This window comes from Protopterus annectens, chromosome 10.part0 (genome assembly GCF_019279795.1).
Source record: "Protopterus annectens isolate FY-2018-M chromosome 10.part0, PAN1.0, whole genome shotgun sequence".
In the NCBI taxonomy this organism is placed as follows: Eukaryota; Metazoa; Chordata; order Ceratodontiformes; family Protopteridae; genus Protopterus; species Protopterus annectens.
Window position 1 is genome coordinate 25558195 of NC_056744.1, and position 18535 is coordinate 25576729.

At 41.7% G+C, this 18535-nt stretch overlaps 1 protein-coding gene across 4 annotated transcripts in view; it reads right to left on the reverse strand.

Annotated features, from left to right (window-relative positions):
* The window catches only part of ITGB4 (integrin subunit beta 4), a 1147860-nt gene that overhangs the window by 591333 nt on the left and 537992 nt on the right, over positions 1-18535 (reverse strand). For all 4 annotated transcript variants that reach the window (XM_044084971.1, XM_044084972.1, XM_044084974.1 and 1 more), the window contains exon 9: positions 13999-14088. In XM_044084971.1, coding sequence (XP_043940906.1) covers positions 13999-14088 — 90 coding nt within the window. The remainder of the gene's footprint in view (positions 1-13998; positions 14089-18535) is intronic.

The following is an 18535-nucleotide window of genomic DNA, read 5'->3' on the forward strand; positions in this document are numbered from 1 at the left end:
ATAGGGACACCAAAGCCTTACTAAAAGCTAGAGATAAAGCCTGGAAAATCTGGAAAACTGACAAAACCCCTAGCTCCAGACAATACTATCAAGAGCTTAGAAACAAGGCCAAGGCTGAATCCAAAATAAACAAAACTATTTTCTTAGCACCCAAAGGAAATATTCAAATAGTCCACAAAAATTCTGGCATGCCATTAACTCCCTACTAAAGCCAGGCAAAACCACAACCCCAGCACCCATCTCTACTAACAATACCCTAGACATAGTGTCTCAATTTAATAACCATTTTACTAAATCCATCTTAGCCCTGTCCAGTCAAATAACCAAAAATAGTCTACCTCAGTCACAACCTAACCTATCCCACACCACCCCCTCTTTCAGCCTATCACCAGTGCCCACCTCAACTATCAAAAAACTCCTCCTAAAACTAAAGCCAACCACACTAGCTGCTGATAACATACCTGCTGCATACCTAAAAATGGCTAGTGACTCCCTATCATATCCTGTCTCCATCCTTATCAACCGCTCCATACTAGAATCCTACATACCCAAACTCTGAAAAGTATCATACATCATTCCTCTCCATAAAGGAGGTAATTCTTATGAATTCTCCAACTACTGACCTATTGCCATCCTTTGCCCCTTATCCAAAATTCTTGAGAAATGCATCCACTTGCAAGTGATGACATTTCTTAACACACACAATCTACTATCTACCACACAACACGGTTTCCTTCCACATCACAGCACTACCACAGCCCTTCTATCCTTCACTAATTATATAAACCTTCACAGGAATGATAACAAATATGTATCGGCCATTTTCCTAGACCTCTCAGAAGCATTTGATATGGTCTCCCACTCCATTCTACTAGACTCGCTAACATCATTATTCTTCATCTCCTCTACTATAGCCTGGTTCAGAAGCTACTTGTCTGACAGGCAACAATCAGTCCAGTGCAAAGGAACTCTGTCTACACAACTTCCAACCACCATAGGAGTTCCACAGGGCTCTATACTGGGCCCGCTATTGTTCTCTATTTTCACAAATAACCTCAAATGCTCTACACAACATGAAACACTCATACAATATGCGGATGATTCAACCCTGATCTGCTCTGCCTCATCTCCCACCACCCTACATACACTCACTCAAGATACCTTTATCTCAGTAGAAAAATGGATATTGGGTATCCAACTAATTCTAAATCCCAAAAAGACAAAACTGCTACTATTTACCCCTAATAGATCAAAAAAAACCTCTCCTTTACCATAACATCCAAGGACAGCACCACCATCTCCCCTTCTAACCACACCAAACTTCTGGCCATTGAAATAGACAATAATCTCCACTTTGATGTACACATCTCACATACCATAAAACTAGTACACAAAAAACTAGGCTCCCTATACAGGCATAAGTCCTTTCTCTCACAAAAAGCAAGAGTCACTCTTGCACAAAGCCACCTCCTCTCAACTCTATTATACGCAGCACCAATCTTAACCCAAATCAGACAGTGTGACCTAGACAAACTAGAATCGTACTACAATAAAATAGCCAAGTTTGCTACTAACTCAACCTATAGAACCCATCACTGTGCTGCACTAAAAGAACTAAAATGGCTTGAGCTACCACAGCTACTTAACTATCACCAGCTGGGCACAGCCTACAATATTCTCAAATGTCCTGAAAAAAAACCCTCATTATCCAACCTACTTACTATCTATAATGCAAACCGGTACCTAAGATCCAGTGAAAAATCTCTCCTCTCCATCACCAAGGCTAACAATAATGCAGGGAAAGTGCTCTACTCCACACCGTTGTCAGAAATTGGAACTCTCTTCCCCTATCCGTGTCCACTGCCCCCTCCACATCCATATTCAAAAACTCCCTCAAATCGCACCTTCTTAGTACCTGGTTATGCCCTTGTATCACATAACCATACCCATACTACTATTAACCCCCCAAATTCCTCTCTGATCACATTCTGGAGCTCTGATCCCCTGTAGGCTTGGTCATCTGAAAGGGTACTTTTAACTGTAAAATCTTACTTGATATATTTTCTTTTCTTACCAATGTATGACTGACATTGTCTTTTTACCCATGTTCTATATCTTCTTTTACCTGGAGTGTTTTTATTCATTTTTGTTATATTACTATGCTCAGCATACATTATGTAACCTGTTTTGTGTATTATGCTGGATATACTGTATTTGTATAAATTGATGTTGGAGCTTTTCTCCCCGGGCCTCTGCTGAAAATGGACCTGGTCCAGTTGGAATTTCCCGGTTAATAAATGTAAAATAAATTAAATAAATAAATAAATAATATAATTAACGTGGTAAAATATGATTTCATCAGGACTTATAAAAATGGTTCAAGACATTCTCTGGGATACAAAAAGGGTTACCATGTGAATATGTGTGTGTGCGTGTGTATATACGTGTGTGTGTGTGTGTGTGTGTGTGTGTGTGTGTGCGCATTGTGTGTGTGTGTGTGTGTGTGTGTGTGTGTGTGTGTGTGTGTGTGTGTGTGTGTGTGTGTGTGTGTGTGTGTGTGTGTGTGTGTGTGCGTATGCCTGATAATGTCTGTGAGTGTGTGTGTGTTTGTGTATGTGTGTGTGTGTGTGTGTGTATGTGTGCGTGTGCGTGTGTGTGTGTGTGTCTGTGTGTGTGTGTGTGTGTGTGTATATGTACATATGAATCTGTGTGTATGTGAGTGTTTGGAGGAATGCCTGTACTACAAACACCTGCCATACCTCACGACATTGTTGCTCAAAAATTCTGGAAAAAGGCAGAAATAATGGGGGCATAAATGGCCACAATCAGGGACAATTTAAAATACTACTCTAATTCACATAAAAAGTTGACAACAGGGGTTGCATCAATATGCATTTTCCAAACAGTAAGTATTGAACTCAACACATTTGGCATTCTTGACTTAATGTAATCCTCACTGATTTACGAAAAATGTAACATTTTACAAGGGACAGAGCAAATATAGGAGGCAACCACAGAAAGTTCTGAAAACGTCTGTACTGTTGAGAGGTACGGTGTCTGTGTCATTGCAATGCATGGCCCACCAGAGGACACTATCATCATAGTTTGCTGACAGAGACGTGGAAACTGGGCAATAACAACATCTTCCTCATCGTGACAGAAGCTGCCTCTGAATTGCAATTTTCATGATCATGTAAACTGACATACCTGTAGCAGGTACTTTACATGACTGCAGCCCTCTTTTTCTGACTCCCAGGGTTTATACAGAGTGACTTTAGAGACGTTACTTCTCTTCATATTCCTTGACATATGGATAACCTAAGCAGCTATCAATTCACAGCTGACACGAGTAACAAAAGTTTAAACATTAAAAATTAAACATGAAAAAACACAAGAAGACAAAATATATTCCCAAATTACAGAGTAATAAGGCTTACCAGGTCATAGGTCATACATAGTTTGCTTAGGAAGCAAATGAGTAAAATGTGTAATAAAATTAGCTATTTGTTAAAAAAGGTCAGTTAGAAATAAGAAACTTCTAGTAACAAAAGCACTGCTAGCTCATGTACACAGAAGGATGACAGAACAGGTGGAGGTGAATGCAGACTGAGCTAGAAGATATAGCAAACCTACTGGCTGATAAATTCAGCTCCAACTTTATCCCCCCCCCCCCCCTCAACCTTCCCTCAGGAAATACTATCAAATATAACACCCCCCCCCCCCGCTATTACTAGGGAAATGGTCCTTAATGCTCTCTGTAAAGCCAAGAGGACTGCATCAATGGGCCCAAACAATATCCCAGGATGCCTTCTAAACAGCATGAAACATGACCTATCAGGCCCTCTAGAATTGTTATTTAACTGTAGCCTCCAAACAGGCTTCATACCTCACAAATGGAGAACAACAGTCATTCCTCTGAACAAAGGTGGACCCTCTACAGACTCTGGAAACTACAGACCCATAAGTCTCACTAGTTTTATATGTAAAGCCATGGAGATAATCAATAGTGATATAACAAACCTCCAGACACTGGACCCAATCCAGTTTGGTTTCATCAAGGGCATATCATGCCTACTCAATCTGGTAGATTTCTTTGAGAAGGTTACCAAAGCAATGGATGTGGGCATAATGGTTCACACTGCCTGCCTTGACCTGTCGAAGGCATCTGACATAATATCTCACTCGGGCATTGTTGACAAACTTAGAAGGTTAGGTACAAACCCGTATGTCACCCAGCTGATAGCCAAATGGCTCAGAGACAGGACCCAGGAGGCTAGAATTGGGTTGTCCACCTCTATAAAGGGGCTGGTCGCAAGTGGAGTCCCTCATGGATTGGTCCTTGGACCACTTCTTTTTGGCATTTACTTCTCTGAATTCAAGGCCAATGTCAAAAGTCTCCGGCTGACTAAATTTGCAAAAGACTGCAAATTAGGAGCTGTCATTGAATCCCACACTGGCAGAAATATTCTTCAGGAGAGGTTGACACAAACATCTGGTGTCAAAACTACAGACTAAAACTAAATGCCAAGAAATGCATAATAGTATCCTTCGGGAAGTCATCCATCCCTGGTAGCTATCATATTCACAACACACCCCTTAGAACTGACCCTGTAGTCAGGGACTTAGGGACACAGATAGACAGTAATCTAGCCTTTGACCATCATGTGTCTACAATAGTGAGGAAATCATTCTATGTTGTGAAACTTATAAACAATGGTATGGCATCTAAGTCCAAGAAAGTCACTGTTCCACTGCATTCTGCACTCATCAGACCTACCACTGAGTACAATGCACCCTTTGGTATGTACCCAACTAGGCATATCCAGCAATTGGAAAATCCCCAGAGGTTCCTCACTAAAAGAATAAAGGGCATAAGTAAAACATCCTGTACAGACCGCCTCAAGGCCCTATCCCTGTATTCCATCTCCTACAGCTTTTGATGGAAGATCTATACCTGGCATAAAGGGCATTGTCAGACCCCACTCTGACGGACCTCCTGCATATCCACAAAACAAACAGCACCAGAACTACCTGTTCTAAAGACTTAAACCTTACCTGTGATATAAATAGGACCTGCTGGAGAGGTATGTATCCCAGAGACTACCACATCTCTGGAACAGGCTCCCCATCCATGTGAAGCAGAGTTTCTCCCGAAACCAATTCAAGTGCAACTTGGATAATTGGATAGGTAACAGGTAATTTATCCCTAGTTTGGCACCCAAGATCAAGAACTATAAAACACTTAACACACACACACACACACACACACACACACACACACACACACACACACACATACATATAAATATATATATATATATATATGTATACAGATTTACTATCATAATATGGAATGGCAGTTAATCGAACATGGTTTGGCTGAACATTTTGTAATGCTGAACTGAAATATTCCGACCTCATGTTAATGAAAGTAAGTCTCAATTCCCTGATGTGAAGTCAACATTATGAATGGAGATTGCGGTACAGTGAGGATTGGGGATTTCACACTTTTCCTCACTGTAGTGTGATCTCAGAATTGATATATATAATTTGCAGGGGGGGTTGGGGGGCACAGCTCCCCACATTGGGGGGGGGGGGCAGGAGAGTTCCCCCTGCAAAAATGTAATCCAATGTAGATTTTTGTATTTGTGTGTGTGTGTCTTTGTTTGATGTTTGAGTGGCTGGTCACTCGAACATCTAACAAAAACCTTACAGACGTGAGCACAGATGAAGAATAAGCATAACTGAAGTGCAGGAGTCATTGATTATACTTTCATTGCTTTTCGGTAATTCTGAACTGTTGCGAATGTTGACCATCAGAGTTTCCATTTTTAATATTCTGCCTTATCAGTATTACCAAATTTGACAAATAAAGTCAATGTTTTGAGTAAAATACATTTTGCCATTCAACATTATGATAGTAAACCACATATGCTAGTGGAAAAATGGCAACACTGACAGACAACCTTACAGGTAGGAAAACAGCACAGACTCCCCACTTTTTACAGTTGATAAATTGTATATGACAAGTGGAAGTGATCATTTATCAGGCATGGCTACTATTATAAAAGGTTTTCATTTGATCAGTAAGAAGAATTCTAGTGTTTCTAATGCTGATTTAAACTAGTACTGCTAATGGCTTATGCAATATATACAATATTTTGAATAATCTGTGAAACAATAATAAAGATAGTGACGCAAATTTTATTTATTTATTTTATTTTATATTTGTTTACCGAGAATGTCCGACTGGGCCAGAAGCCAATTTTCAGTGAAGGCCCGGGAAGAAAAGCTCCACTACAAAAAGTTTATAACACAGAGATACAGAGATGGCTGGTAACTAACAAAAGGTAATACATAAAGGCTCCAGTTAGAAACTTTAACATAAAATAAATTGTTAATACAACATGAAATACATGCGTGGAATCGTGAGATACAATGTGTAGAGATAAACAGCATACAGCAGAATATTTCTTTTTTGTTACAAGAGTAGACTATGTTTACAATACAACAAACTTATCTCAACTATAGTTATTTAGCAGTACCATAGCATTATGAATAAAAATATATATAGGATATTTAGAGAAGGAAGTAAAAAGGGATGTAGGAAGACAAAGGTTTAGGGAGCTGGGAAAGAAAGCAGAGAGTGGTCTTAGAGTATTAAAGCTTAGTGGGCTAAAGAGTAGGGTTTGTGTACTAAGAGAGGAAAGCAAAGAAAGGTTATCCAGGAGTAGTAAATTCATCATCTAGTAATTACAAATGGGAATGGTTTGTTCGTTGCACTGTTTTTTAGATATAAATGATTTAAAATTCTTAAGTTTCCTGAATTGCCTTTTTCAGTATGAACTGCCAAATGGCAGCCTTGTGGTGCAGTGAGATAAAGCCTTTACTACATGCCAGATGGTCCATACTTGTCTAGCAGCCAAGACACTAGAGGATCCAAGCAGGGGGAGGATGGGCCTCCCGCTCTTCAGCGCTGATATGCTGATGGCAATCTGCACCATGACTATGGCACTGTTCCCATTACTCAATATGTGTCTATCATAGGCATTCCTAACACAGTGGGAATACCAGCAAAGTATCTCTTTCCTACTATCACAGGTCTTCCCTAGCGCCTGAGCTGCAAGAAAAACTTGGGTCCGCTGGATCATAGTTAGGGCTTCATCCCTCTGTGCCACAGAAATTACAGTTGTGTGCACTTACCATAAATGTAGATGTTCGAGTGTATTCACTGTTGAAGTCATCACATTTGGGTTATCCCTGCCAGGGTAGCACTAGGCCAGCCCGAATACCAGAGTCTTAGTATTTCTGCGTCAGTTGCTGTTGCTTGAGGACTGACGTCAGGTCGTCAATAGTGTTAAGTAAGGCAGCCAACACCATTACATCAGCTTTTCTTGCCCTAACCTGTCAGAAGCCCCCAAGTAGGAGCCAGGTTCTGGTGGAAGAACCCCACCAATGGAAAATAAATACCAATATATCCCTTGTAAGGAAAGAGAAGAAAGGGGGTTGGAGGGAGGGGAAACCATGATTGCAACAGTGAATACACTCAAACATGGTAAGTGTACACAACTGTACTATGTTCTTCGTGTTTCACTGTTGCAGTCATCACACTTGGGTTGATTCCCAAAGCTGGGGGAATGGGTGGAGGCAGTCAAGGAAACTAGGGGCTGGCTAGGATGCCCTGCAAGACTGCACAGGCAAACCCTGTCCTGGATTTGGAGAAAAGAGGATAGTGATAATGCTTGGTAAAAGTGTGAACAGATGTCCAGGTGGCACCCTCCAGGATGTCCCTGGTGGGGACCCCTCTGAGGAAAGCTGCAGAGGTAGAGGCTGCTCTGGTGGAGTGTGTCCTAACCTCCTTGGATGGAGGCTTTCCATGCTGTTTGTAGCAGAAATGGATGCAGTGTGCTATCCATTTGGAAATGGTTTGTTTGGAGATGGCTTTGCTTTCTGCCACTGTAGCAGAGGTAACCAGCAATTGCTCAGACTTTCTGAAGGATTTAGTCCTGTCTAGACAGAATCTGAGCTTTCTGTGCACATCAAGAAAGTGAAGAATCCTTTCCCCCTTGTTCTGGGGATTAGAAAAAAAGGTGGGCAAATGAGTGGATTGGTTGAGAGCCACACTGGGCATGAAGGATGGGTTAGTTCTGAGGGATACCCTGTCTGCATGGAAGATGATGAAGGGTTACACAGCCATCTGTGCTTACAGCTCAGAGACTTTTCTGGCTGAAGTGATGGCCAGAAGGAATGCTGTCTTCCAGGAGAGAAATTTTATCTCTGCAGAAGAAGCTGGTTCGAAAGGGGACAGGGTGAGCTTTTCCAATACAAAGTTAAGGTCTCAAGCTAGTGTTGGTGACCTTCTGGGTGGCCTCAAGTTGCTAGCCCCTTTTAGGAACTGTTTGATCAAAGGGTGTGAGAAAAAGGGGCTGCTTAATGGGAAAATGAGCAGAAATAGCAGAGGCATGAATTTTTATAGAGGAGAAAGAGAAGCCACTGTGTAGTAGGTCAGCTAAGTAATCCAGGGTGAGAATGAGGGAGAACTGTGCCGTATTGTCTCCCTTAGCCTGGATCCAGGTGCAGAACCTTTTCCATTTATCAGCATAAGACTTTCTGGTGCTAGGACATCTGGCCACATGGATAACATCCAGAAACTGTTTACTGAGTTTGGCAGATTGCTTCAGGGTTAGGGAATAAGCCAAGCTGCCAAACTAAGTGTCTGCAATTGGGGATGCATGAATTCCCCCTCCCTCTGGGTCAGGAGGTTTGGAATCTGAGGAAGATGCCATGAAGGCAGCAGGGACAGGCTGTGCAGCAAGGGGTACCAGTGCTGCCAGGGCCACTCTGGAGCTATAAGAATGGTCCTTGTTTTTTTTTCTTCTTTATTCTGAGCAGTACCCTGGGGATGAGAGGTAGTGGATTTAAGGCATAGACCAGTAGATTGACCCAGGGGAAGGAGAGGGCATCCACTTTCCAAGCCATGCAGTGATGCTCCCTGGTGCAGAATTTGCTGAGCTGATGGTTGGTGAGGGAGGCAAGGAGGTCAACCTTCGGGGTTCCCTATTTATGAGTTACTAGGGTGAAGGTACTTTTGTTGAGCTGCCACTTGTGTGGGTCCAGAAGATTTCTGCTTAATTGGTCTGCCAGAGAGTTGAGACAGCCTGGTAGGAATTGTGCTAACAGATGTAGTTGCATGGCAGAGTCTGTGTACCAAAGGGTTATGGCCAGCCTGCATAGAGGGTAGGAGTGAGTCTCTATCTGTTTGTTGATGTACCACATCACAGTGGTGTTGTCTGTTTAGATCAGGAGAGCCCCTTGAGAGAGAAAGGGCTTGAAAGCTATAAAGGCATGCTGCACAGCCATCACCTCTTTTTAACTGATGTGCAGAGGGATTTGCTGCAGGTTCCATTGGCCCTGTATGCCCCTGCCATCCAGGTGTGTACCCCAAGCATAGTCTGATGCATCTGTCGTGAGGGTCTGGGTGGTGGGGGGTGGGGAGAAAGGCAGTCCCTTGTTGTGGGAGCATGCTGTTGCCCACCAAAGAAAATCTTTTCTGAGGCAAGGAATTATAGGTAAAAGAGTTTCCAGGTCTTGAGAGTGTTGACACCAAAGGCTCTTTAGGTACCACTGACGTTTCCTCATATGCAGTCTGGCATATGGAATGTGTAGAATGCAAGATGCCATGAACCCCAGAGCCTGCATGAGCTTCCTTGCAGATAGCTGGGGCCTGGTGGGTAGTTGAGAGAAGTAGGCTGTCAGGAAAATTTGTTTCTCTGGTGTAAGGTATGCCATCTGGGATGCTGTGTCCAGACTTGCTCCCAGGAAGATTATCCTTTGGGTGGGCACCTGTTTGGATTTATTTTTGTTGATTGTATACCCTAGGGAGGTTAGTAGGGTCTTTACAAAGGTCAGGTGCTTGAGCAGCTTTTCCTGGCTGTCTGCCTGAATAAGGCAGTCATCTAAGTATGGGTAAATCTGAATATTTCTTTGTCTGGAAAAGGCAATGGCTGGAGCCAGACATTTTGTAAAACCTCTGGGAGCAGTAGATGAGCCAAAGGGAAGCACAGAGAACTGAAAGTGTTGAGATCCTGCCCTGAAGCAGAGATATTTCCTGCATGATTCCCTGATAGGAAAGTGGAGGTAGGCCTCTTTTAGATCTAGGGTGGCTATCCAAACTTCCTTGGAGAGCATAGGTATCAGCTGCTGAAGGGTAAGCATTTTGAATTTTGGGATCACTGGGAAGGTGTTTATGATGGATAGATTAAGGCTGGGGTACCAGGTGTCCTCTTTTCTGGGTACCAGAAAAAGTCTGGAGTAGAAACCCTGGCTTATCTGTTCTGCAGGAACGTGCTCTACTGCCCTCACAGAGAGGAGGGAAAGGATTTGCTTTTGAACCTCTGCCCATTGATTTGGTGGTAGAGCTGGGAACCCTTTTGGGGTTGGAACAGTGTGGAATGAAAATTTGTATCCGTGAGACACAATGTTCCGAACCCAGGGGTCCTTGGTAATGGTGACCCAGGTGCTTGAGTGAAAGGAGAGTTTTCCTCCTAGGGGTAAGTGAAGTGGGCAGAGGGAGGGGGTGGAGGAGGTGAGTCATTGTGAGTTCTTACCATAAGGGGGTGGCTTAGAACTCCCTGGTTTCAAAGTGGAGGTAGTCCACTGCTTAGATCTCTGCACTCCCTGTGCCTGCTGTCTGGGGGGGGGGTCTGTTTCCAGGAGGTCTAGGCTGGGCTGGTTTACTGGGAGCAGGAAATGACCAGTGTTTGGAGTGACAATGCCTGCTGAACCTAGGGGGCTGGATCTGCAAGAAATCCTTTACTGTTTGCATAGATTTTACTTTTTCTTCCATCTTAAGACCTCTTCTGCCTTAGTGCCAAATAAGTTATCTTTGTGCAAGGGGGCGTCCAACAATTTAGATTTGACATGGTCTGGCAAGGGCTGTTTCTTAAGTCATGCATGCCTTCTAATGACAGATCCAGTGACTGCTGCCCTGCAAGAAGTTTCTAGGGCATGAAAACCACAGTGCAAGGTGTGTTTAGTTACTTGATTTGCAGAATGCATTAACTCCTGTAATTCTTTAGATTCTTCCCAAGCAGAAAAGGAAGACATTTTAGTTTAAGGAGTTCCAATGTATGTTGCTGAAATTTCAGCAAATGGAACTGACAATTTAGTGCCCTGATAGCAAGAGTAGCTGAGGTGTACACTTTTTTGCCCCATATGTCCAATGCTCGGGAATCCCTATCTGAGGGGGTGGGATTCTTAGCAGTGGTTGCGTTAATCCCTCTAGACCCTTGAGAAATGACCTCAGGGTCAGCAGTAGGATTTTTAAAAAGATATTTGCATGAGTCAGGGACTCTATAGTACCTGTCTGGTTTTCTGGGAGCAGGAGGGAGGGTGTCAGGAGTCAAGATGGATTTGAGGAAAACATCCTCCACAACATCCAGGACTAGGGGGATGGTCAAGGGTCTGTGTTGTGGAAGACCTAGGAATTCCCTGAATCTTTTTTTAGACTGAGGGTAGTCTTGGCTCTCCCATTGGAAATCTCCCCTTAAGGTATGCAGGGTTTCCCCAAAGGAAAAATCCTCTGGGGAGAGGCTGAAGGAATGGAATCCTCTGCATCAGAATCCTCATAAGTGGAGAGGGGTTGAATGTCTTCATATTCAGATGCATCAGATTCATCTGTCTCTTGTTCAGACAAAACTACAGGTGACAGATCTCTTTTCCTTTTGGAGGGGGTAGCTTGGCTTCCCCTGATCAGCATGATAAGGTCTTCTGCCATTTTAAGTATTTGAGACTGAGGCAAGGTAGCAGGCACCTGAGAGTGGGTCGTTGGTTTCTTGGGTGTGGTTCGTACCCTGGGCCTAAGAAACTCGGTCGTTTTTGAAAGAATGGTAGTCCTGAAAGAAGATGGTTTGTGTCGGGAATCGGTAGTGCAAAGGAGTTCCTCAGAATCTGGTGCCTGCTCAGTGACTCCAGACCCATCCAAGGTAGAGACGACCACAGGATCCTTAGTTGAAGAAGAGTTTTCTGGCATACCGGACTCCAAAAGGGTCTCAGTAGCAGCCTGCGAATCCACAGAAGTGGGCATCAGGCGCTACGAAAGCACCTCACTGAGTACCAGAGAACTGACAACTAGCTTAACGGGAGCACTGTCAGTAGGTTTGGACCTGTGCGGTCTGTCTCTTGTCTTTATCTTTACGTTTTTTCAGAAGATGTGCTGTCATATGACTTACTGAAACCATATCGGAATTTGAGGACTGTAAGCAAAAATATCTGGCTACAATAAGGACCCAATGATGGATAGTTGTGGTGTTGAGCAAAGCACAGAAGTGACAGTGGGGAACATCGTGTTCTGGGCCTAAACAAGTGACGCAGTAAGAATGGGAGTCTCAGTGTGGTATTTGCTTTCCACAGACGAGACAATTATTAACTTTTTCTGACATTGGTTAGTGCAAGAAAAAAGGATCCTCAATGGGGCACTTAGCTTTAGAGGACTCCAACTTCAGTTCGGTAGATGAAAACTTGGGTAGCGAATGACCAGCATTAGTGCAAACTGCTTCTGCTTCGGGCTCCACGGCAAAAAAGACTGGTGTAATGGCATTGGCTGCCTTACTTTATACTACTGATGACCTGATGTCAGTCCTCAAGCAAGAGCAATTGACGCAGAAATACTAAGTCTCTGGTATTCGGGCCGGCCAAGGGCTGCCTGGCAGGGATAACCCAAATGTGATGACTGCAACAGTGAAACACGAAGAACATCCAGAGTAACCTGTGTAACAGAATTCTCTTGGCTACTGGTTTATTGAAATAACCGATTACTTACTTCATTTTATTTAATGTAAATGGACTGTAAAATGTATGGAAAGTTAATTACTCACTAAATGTGTACTATCAAGAAGAGATTTAAAATTCTGCTGCACTGCGCTAGTGACAATGCTGCACTTTCAACTTTCTGCAATACGAGTGGTCTTTACGACAATGTGGATCTGCTGCAGAACTGCCAGGAAAAGCCAGCAATCGTTAAGTTTTACTAAATGGCAGAACTATAACAATGTGCTGTTTAAATAACATGAAACAAAAGTCTGTAATCAGAAGTATAAAAGTGGTCAGCTTTTGTTTGAACTGTCATTTAAGTGAACTTTAGTTGTAGTGATAAGTTGAAGGTTTTCACTCAGAAACAAATCCCAAATTAACTTCTCATTTTCTAATAAGGAGAAGGTGGAAGTGGATTGGAGGTTTAAAGTAACTTACATTCATTTAATTTTTCACTCTATGTGAGCTAGCTTCATTTTCAACAAAAGCTGATTGCCTCGTGTAACCTAGCAGTTGAAGGATAAACATACACAATACTTATAGTTTTAAAACACATGCCATCTCACATTCTCAGCAGAACTATTGGAGTAAAACATCTTAAGAAAGGACTTTCTAAAGTGTGGACAGCAAACTGAAAACATGTTGAACAGAACAAAGAAGCTCACATCGGCATACTACATACTCTGCAAAAATTACCAAGTTAAATCCTCTTATAACACAAGTACCTAAATGATCAGCAAAGGGTGAAGCAGCATTGAAAACAGTGCTTCACATACCTAATGAATGATGCTGCATATTAGTTGCATGGCCCTGCTGTATAACAGTGATACATATATCCAGGATGTAGGCTGCACAAGACTTTAGCCATATAAGCAGTTAACTTACTCAGCTACAACTTCTGATGGCATCCCCTAGACTTTATGCAACTCAACCAATAACACACAAAGGCACTGCTTAACTCACAATATCCCAGATACACTATTAAATCTAATATGTACTTCTTAATTTACATACTACAAAATGACATGTTCAGTATTTACTGAAATGGTACAATGCATAATGTTCACTTGTCAGAATAAACAACAACTGGAATCTCATGAAGTATCCTTCATACGACATCAGCAAATAAAGTATATATATATATATATATATATATATATATATTTTTTTTTTTGTGGAACTGCTAACCTTAAAAGCGTCAGTAAGGAGTTCAATTAAATTGGAAGAGTCTTCTTCAAGACGTCCAATGTGTGCAATGGGGAAATACTTATACAATTTCTGGAAAAAAAAAAGAAACAAAAATTACTTCTCATCTAAACTTCTGAAACAATTACAAAAGTTCATATTAGTGAGATGCTATATTCTGGTTACTTGACATGGTATGACACACCCTGATACTTCTCATGTATGGCTTTAACCAACAGACACAGTGCTGTAATTTGTAATGTATACAGCAGTACATTATTTTTGCTATAATAAGGTCTTCTTAGCTCTAGAGAGTGGAAAAGGGGAAGAGCAAGACTTCACATGACATGACATGGATAGCCCAGAGGCAGAGGAGCATGGTCATATCAGAGAAAGCTAAAGAAAAATAACATAGGAACAATGTGTACAGTCCATGAACAAAGCAAAAAGAGTGAGAAATACAAAGCTTTTGACCAACAACCATTGAAGTGAAAATAGAAATGGTGCTATAACTAAATTATTATTGTTTTAAATTTGCTGAATATCAGCTGAAACATTTCAGCATCCATGTGTTCCAGAATTTCATCCTAGTTAAACATTCTGAACATTTTCATCCTTGTTAGATATGCCGATGTCCTGATGCCAGTGAGAGTGACTAAAATACATATTCCAGATGGGAAGGTTTAGTTTGGGATTCAATAGTTCACAGAAGGTGAGTGGTCAATTGGTTAGGACAAAATTATTGCCAATGTCCAACAAAATTAAAACTGTCTGGTTCTGGTTTGTCCTTAGCAATGAGAAAATTAAACAATCATAGAATGATAAAGTATTTAATTTAACCTGAAGAAGTGTATGGTCCAAGATGAACTGCCAGTAATGTAAGTGTAGAGAAAAGCTTGCAAAAATGAAACAATAGAAAATTACTGTGTGAGCAACAATGCTGTACAACATGATTGCTTGAAAAGGAAACACATGCAGAGTCATTATGTAGCGCAAAGACATATTAATGGAGGAAGGCTTGTGTTCCCATCCAAACCCAGAGAAAGTAAAGCTGATGAAGTCAAAGGCTCAGATAAATACACTTACTGTTGTACAAAGCATTACAAGGGCACAGTGAAACAACCAACACTGCAAACATTTTAAAGAAAAAAAATTCCAGAGATTTTCCTACTGTCATGAGTCAAAGTGAAAGCAACCATGCAAATATAAATCAACACATTAAAATGTCAACAAAACGCAAAACATATGTTTAACTCTTCAAACTCAGCAGCTAACCACTAAACTCATTATAACTTTATAGGCATGCTCCCTGCTTCCACATCTGTACATTCTTGCATTTGAGGGAGGACCCTTTATTACCAACAGGTGGGGAAGCCACAACTCTCTTGATCACATCAGTAATAACATCGGACTTGGGGAGTTTCTAACCTCCATTCCATTGGCTGGTGCATTTACCCACAACACCACAAAAGTCTTCAATGACTTCCTTTTATGATGTACATGCATTTTGGCTCTTGTTCTCATGAAGGCTACCATGAATGGCTTGGCAAGGCCATGTAGATCTCGTTGGTGCATAGCACTACTTGCCATGTACATACACATGTGGTGGGTGATAGTAGTAGAGCAGACAAGACTACCTCACTTCCCAAGGAGAAATAAGCCACCTTTGGCCTCAGGCTCCAATCCTCCTCCTTTGGTTCCTATAGTACCCACAATATTAGTTGATTTTGGGTCACCTGTATCACAGTTAGGGTGACATCCCACCAAGCACAAGAGATGACATTCAACTTCACTTCACTTCATCTCTTTTCTCTGGTCAGCTGTGCCATAGCCAGGGCTGTATCTCTCCCCGTCACAATGGTAACATTCAACTTCACTTAATCTTATCACTGTAAATTTCTAACTTTCTTGTGCCCTGTATAGTATTTCTGCAATCTAATACCTCTGAATCAATCATTGAATCATCAGCAAAACTCCACTTTATTCTCTAATTTCATAAAAATGGCAGAAAACAAATAGGTTAAACAATAAAGACACTAACACTGAACCTTAAGGAATAATCACATGTATTCTGTCCTAAGTAGCTAATTTGCCTCCCACCTTCACTCTTTGACACATCTCCATTATCCAGTGATTAATCTATATCATCAAACTTAAGCAGGACGTTTGTTTGCTTTTCACAAGTGCTGACTGCATATCTATTCCCTGACAATCAAAAATATTACTATCTGGTACATTCAGAAATTAGGTAATTTGCATTTTCAGGAAAGTCCAGAAGGGGTATGATATTCTAATGTTAGCCCTAAATTATCAGCAATAAAATCCAACAGTCACTGATTGAGGGAGCATCAAATGACCATTCAACAAGACTCTCTATGGCCAGATGTCTAGCCTTTGTTTTATTTCAACAAAGACCCAAATCAGAGTAATTTTTTCAAGTATAATGTGACCACTCAATGGTGTTCATTAGAGAATCGATGCAATCTGTAAGTGTAACGACAATCAGACATTGGTCAAGTGATTCACCCTGCACCAGCGCATGCATTACAACTTTTAATGCATTGTCCTGCCAAGAGTTACTGCAAAGAGTAGGCTTAAGAAGAAATAGCATAATTCAAAAGGGCTTTGTAGCTGGTAACCATTTGAAATGTCAGGACCTGCTAGAGAGAGTCCAGAAATATGGAGAATGAATGATCAAAAGAATGGTCTTACATATACTAAGTCTGAGGTGCCACTTCTCAAAATATTCCATTTTCTCTGAGGCATGGCAATCTCAGAGTTGGTAAATACAATTTCAAAGGTGCAGGGAAGGTTTGCCTCCCTTACAAAAAGAAGTTTTAAGGAGAAGGGTGATTTTCGAGATTTGCTATTCCCCGGGTTATCAATCTTATTTTTTTTTTTTGGCATTCTTGGCAATCAGCATTTCAAGTGCCAGCATTTCAATAGGGAGCCTTCATAGCTTCTAGTTAACAGAATAAAATTAAGCCAAAAACATCTATAATGTAGACAGCTCAGGCAGTTAGCCTGCACATCAAACTCATAGGTAAACAGCTGCCCCAAGGAGGACCTACACTGCACACTCCCCTCTACTCTAAATCAGCCACCTCTGTGGTTGTATAAACTTGAAGGCAAGGGAAAACTTCACTACACCCCCTCCCCCCAAAGTTTTGTGATCTCAGTAGTATGGCGTAAGGAGAAAAAGTCATTATCCACCAAAGTTATTCTGTGATCGCAAAGGCACAACAGCTACAGAGTGAGCATCTATAACAGCTTCATCTGAACTCAGACAATTACTCACACTGTTAAGGCACTCAGTCAAACCCTACACTCCCACTAAGATAGAAAAAACAGCAGTTCAAGATTACTAAAAGCTAAAAAGTGCCATCCTTACAACATCTACCTACTTTACATCTGCAGTTCAGCATAGTACACAATTGTAAAGTACATATCAATCACCTGGATTCTGACGTGACCTGAATCTTCAGAGAACTCACCAAGAAAGTAACAATAAAGCATTAGGAGAACTGCTTTCTTGTGTGATGAAGAGAGTATGACTCTTTAGTATATGTTTGAACCATGGCAGTCATCCAGAAATTACTTAAAACCAAATATGTAGCTTTTAATAATGCATTACACAGTGTGTGCCAAGCACAATGCACAACAATGGGGAACTTGTGTGATAAACAGGATTTCCCATGTAACTTCATACATGATTGTATGCTCACACAAGACAGAACATGAAGAGACAGTAGCCCCCTGTTTCTTTCATATATGGTCGCTGCAATCCACCACTACATTAAGCTCAGTGCTGACATAACTCTCACTACATGCATCATCAGGAGGCTTCAACAAGGCCATTTTTCAGTGAAAGAAAACACTTGTCCACTGTACAAAAGTACAAGGGGGTGACCTTGACAGACATAATGAGCCACAGGATTAGCAGAGAAACACTAACAAGAAATGGCAGATCAGGCTCAAATAGACTAAAACCATTTATCTCTCCAATGGACAGTATGACGGCTATTGATCACAGCAGACTCTGTGGAATTTCTGGAGAGCAGTGGCCTGTAGAAAGGGAAATACCATGGAGTCATGGGGTCCTGAAAACCTATTTGACAAATACCTTTCACAGAAAAGCAAACCTAAGTGACAGTTTCTCCTTCATTTCCATGGCCATTTCACATGATTAGTCACAAAAAGGGTTTTGAATCTTCTTCTTCTTTCAGTTTTTCCCGGTTAGGGGTCACCACAGTGGATCAACTGTCCGCTCATGATTGGCAGTGGAGTTTTACGGTGTCGAGTTGACAGCCCAGTGCCCAACTTTCCACAGAAGGCACACACACACGCACACGCACTCACACCTAGGGTCAATTTAGAGTGTCCAATCCACCTACAGCATGTCTTTGGGATGTGGGAGGAAACCGCAGCACCTGGAGGAAACCCACAGTGGAAAAAACACTGGTGTACATAGGATCAGGAAGTGAATATAAAGCTGGGTCAAGACAATATGATGGATAACTGCTAGGAAGCAGTCAAGTGT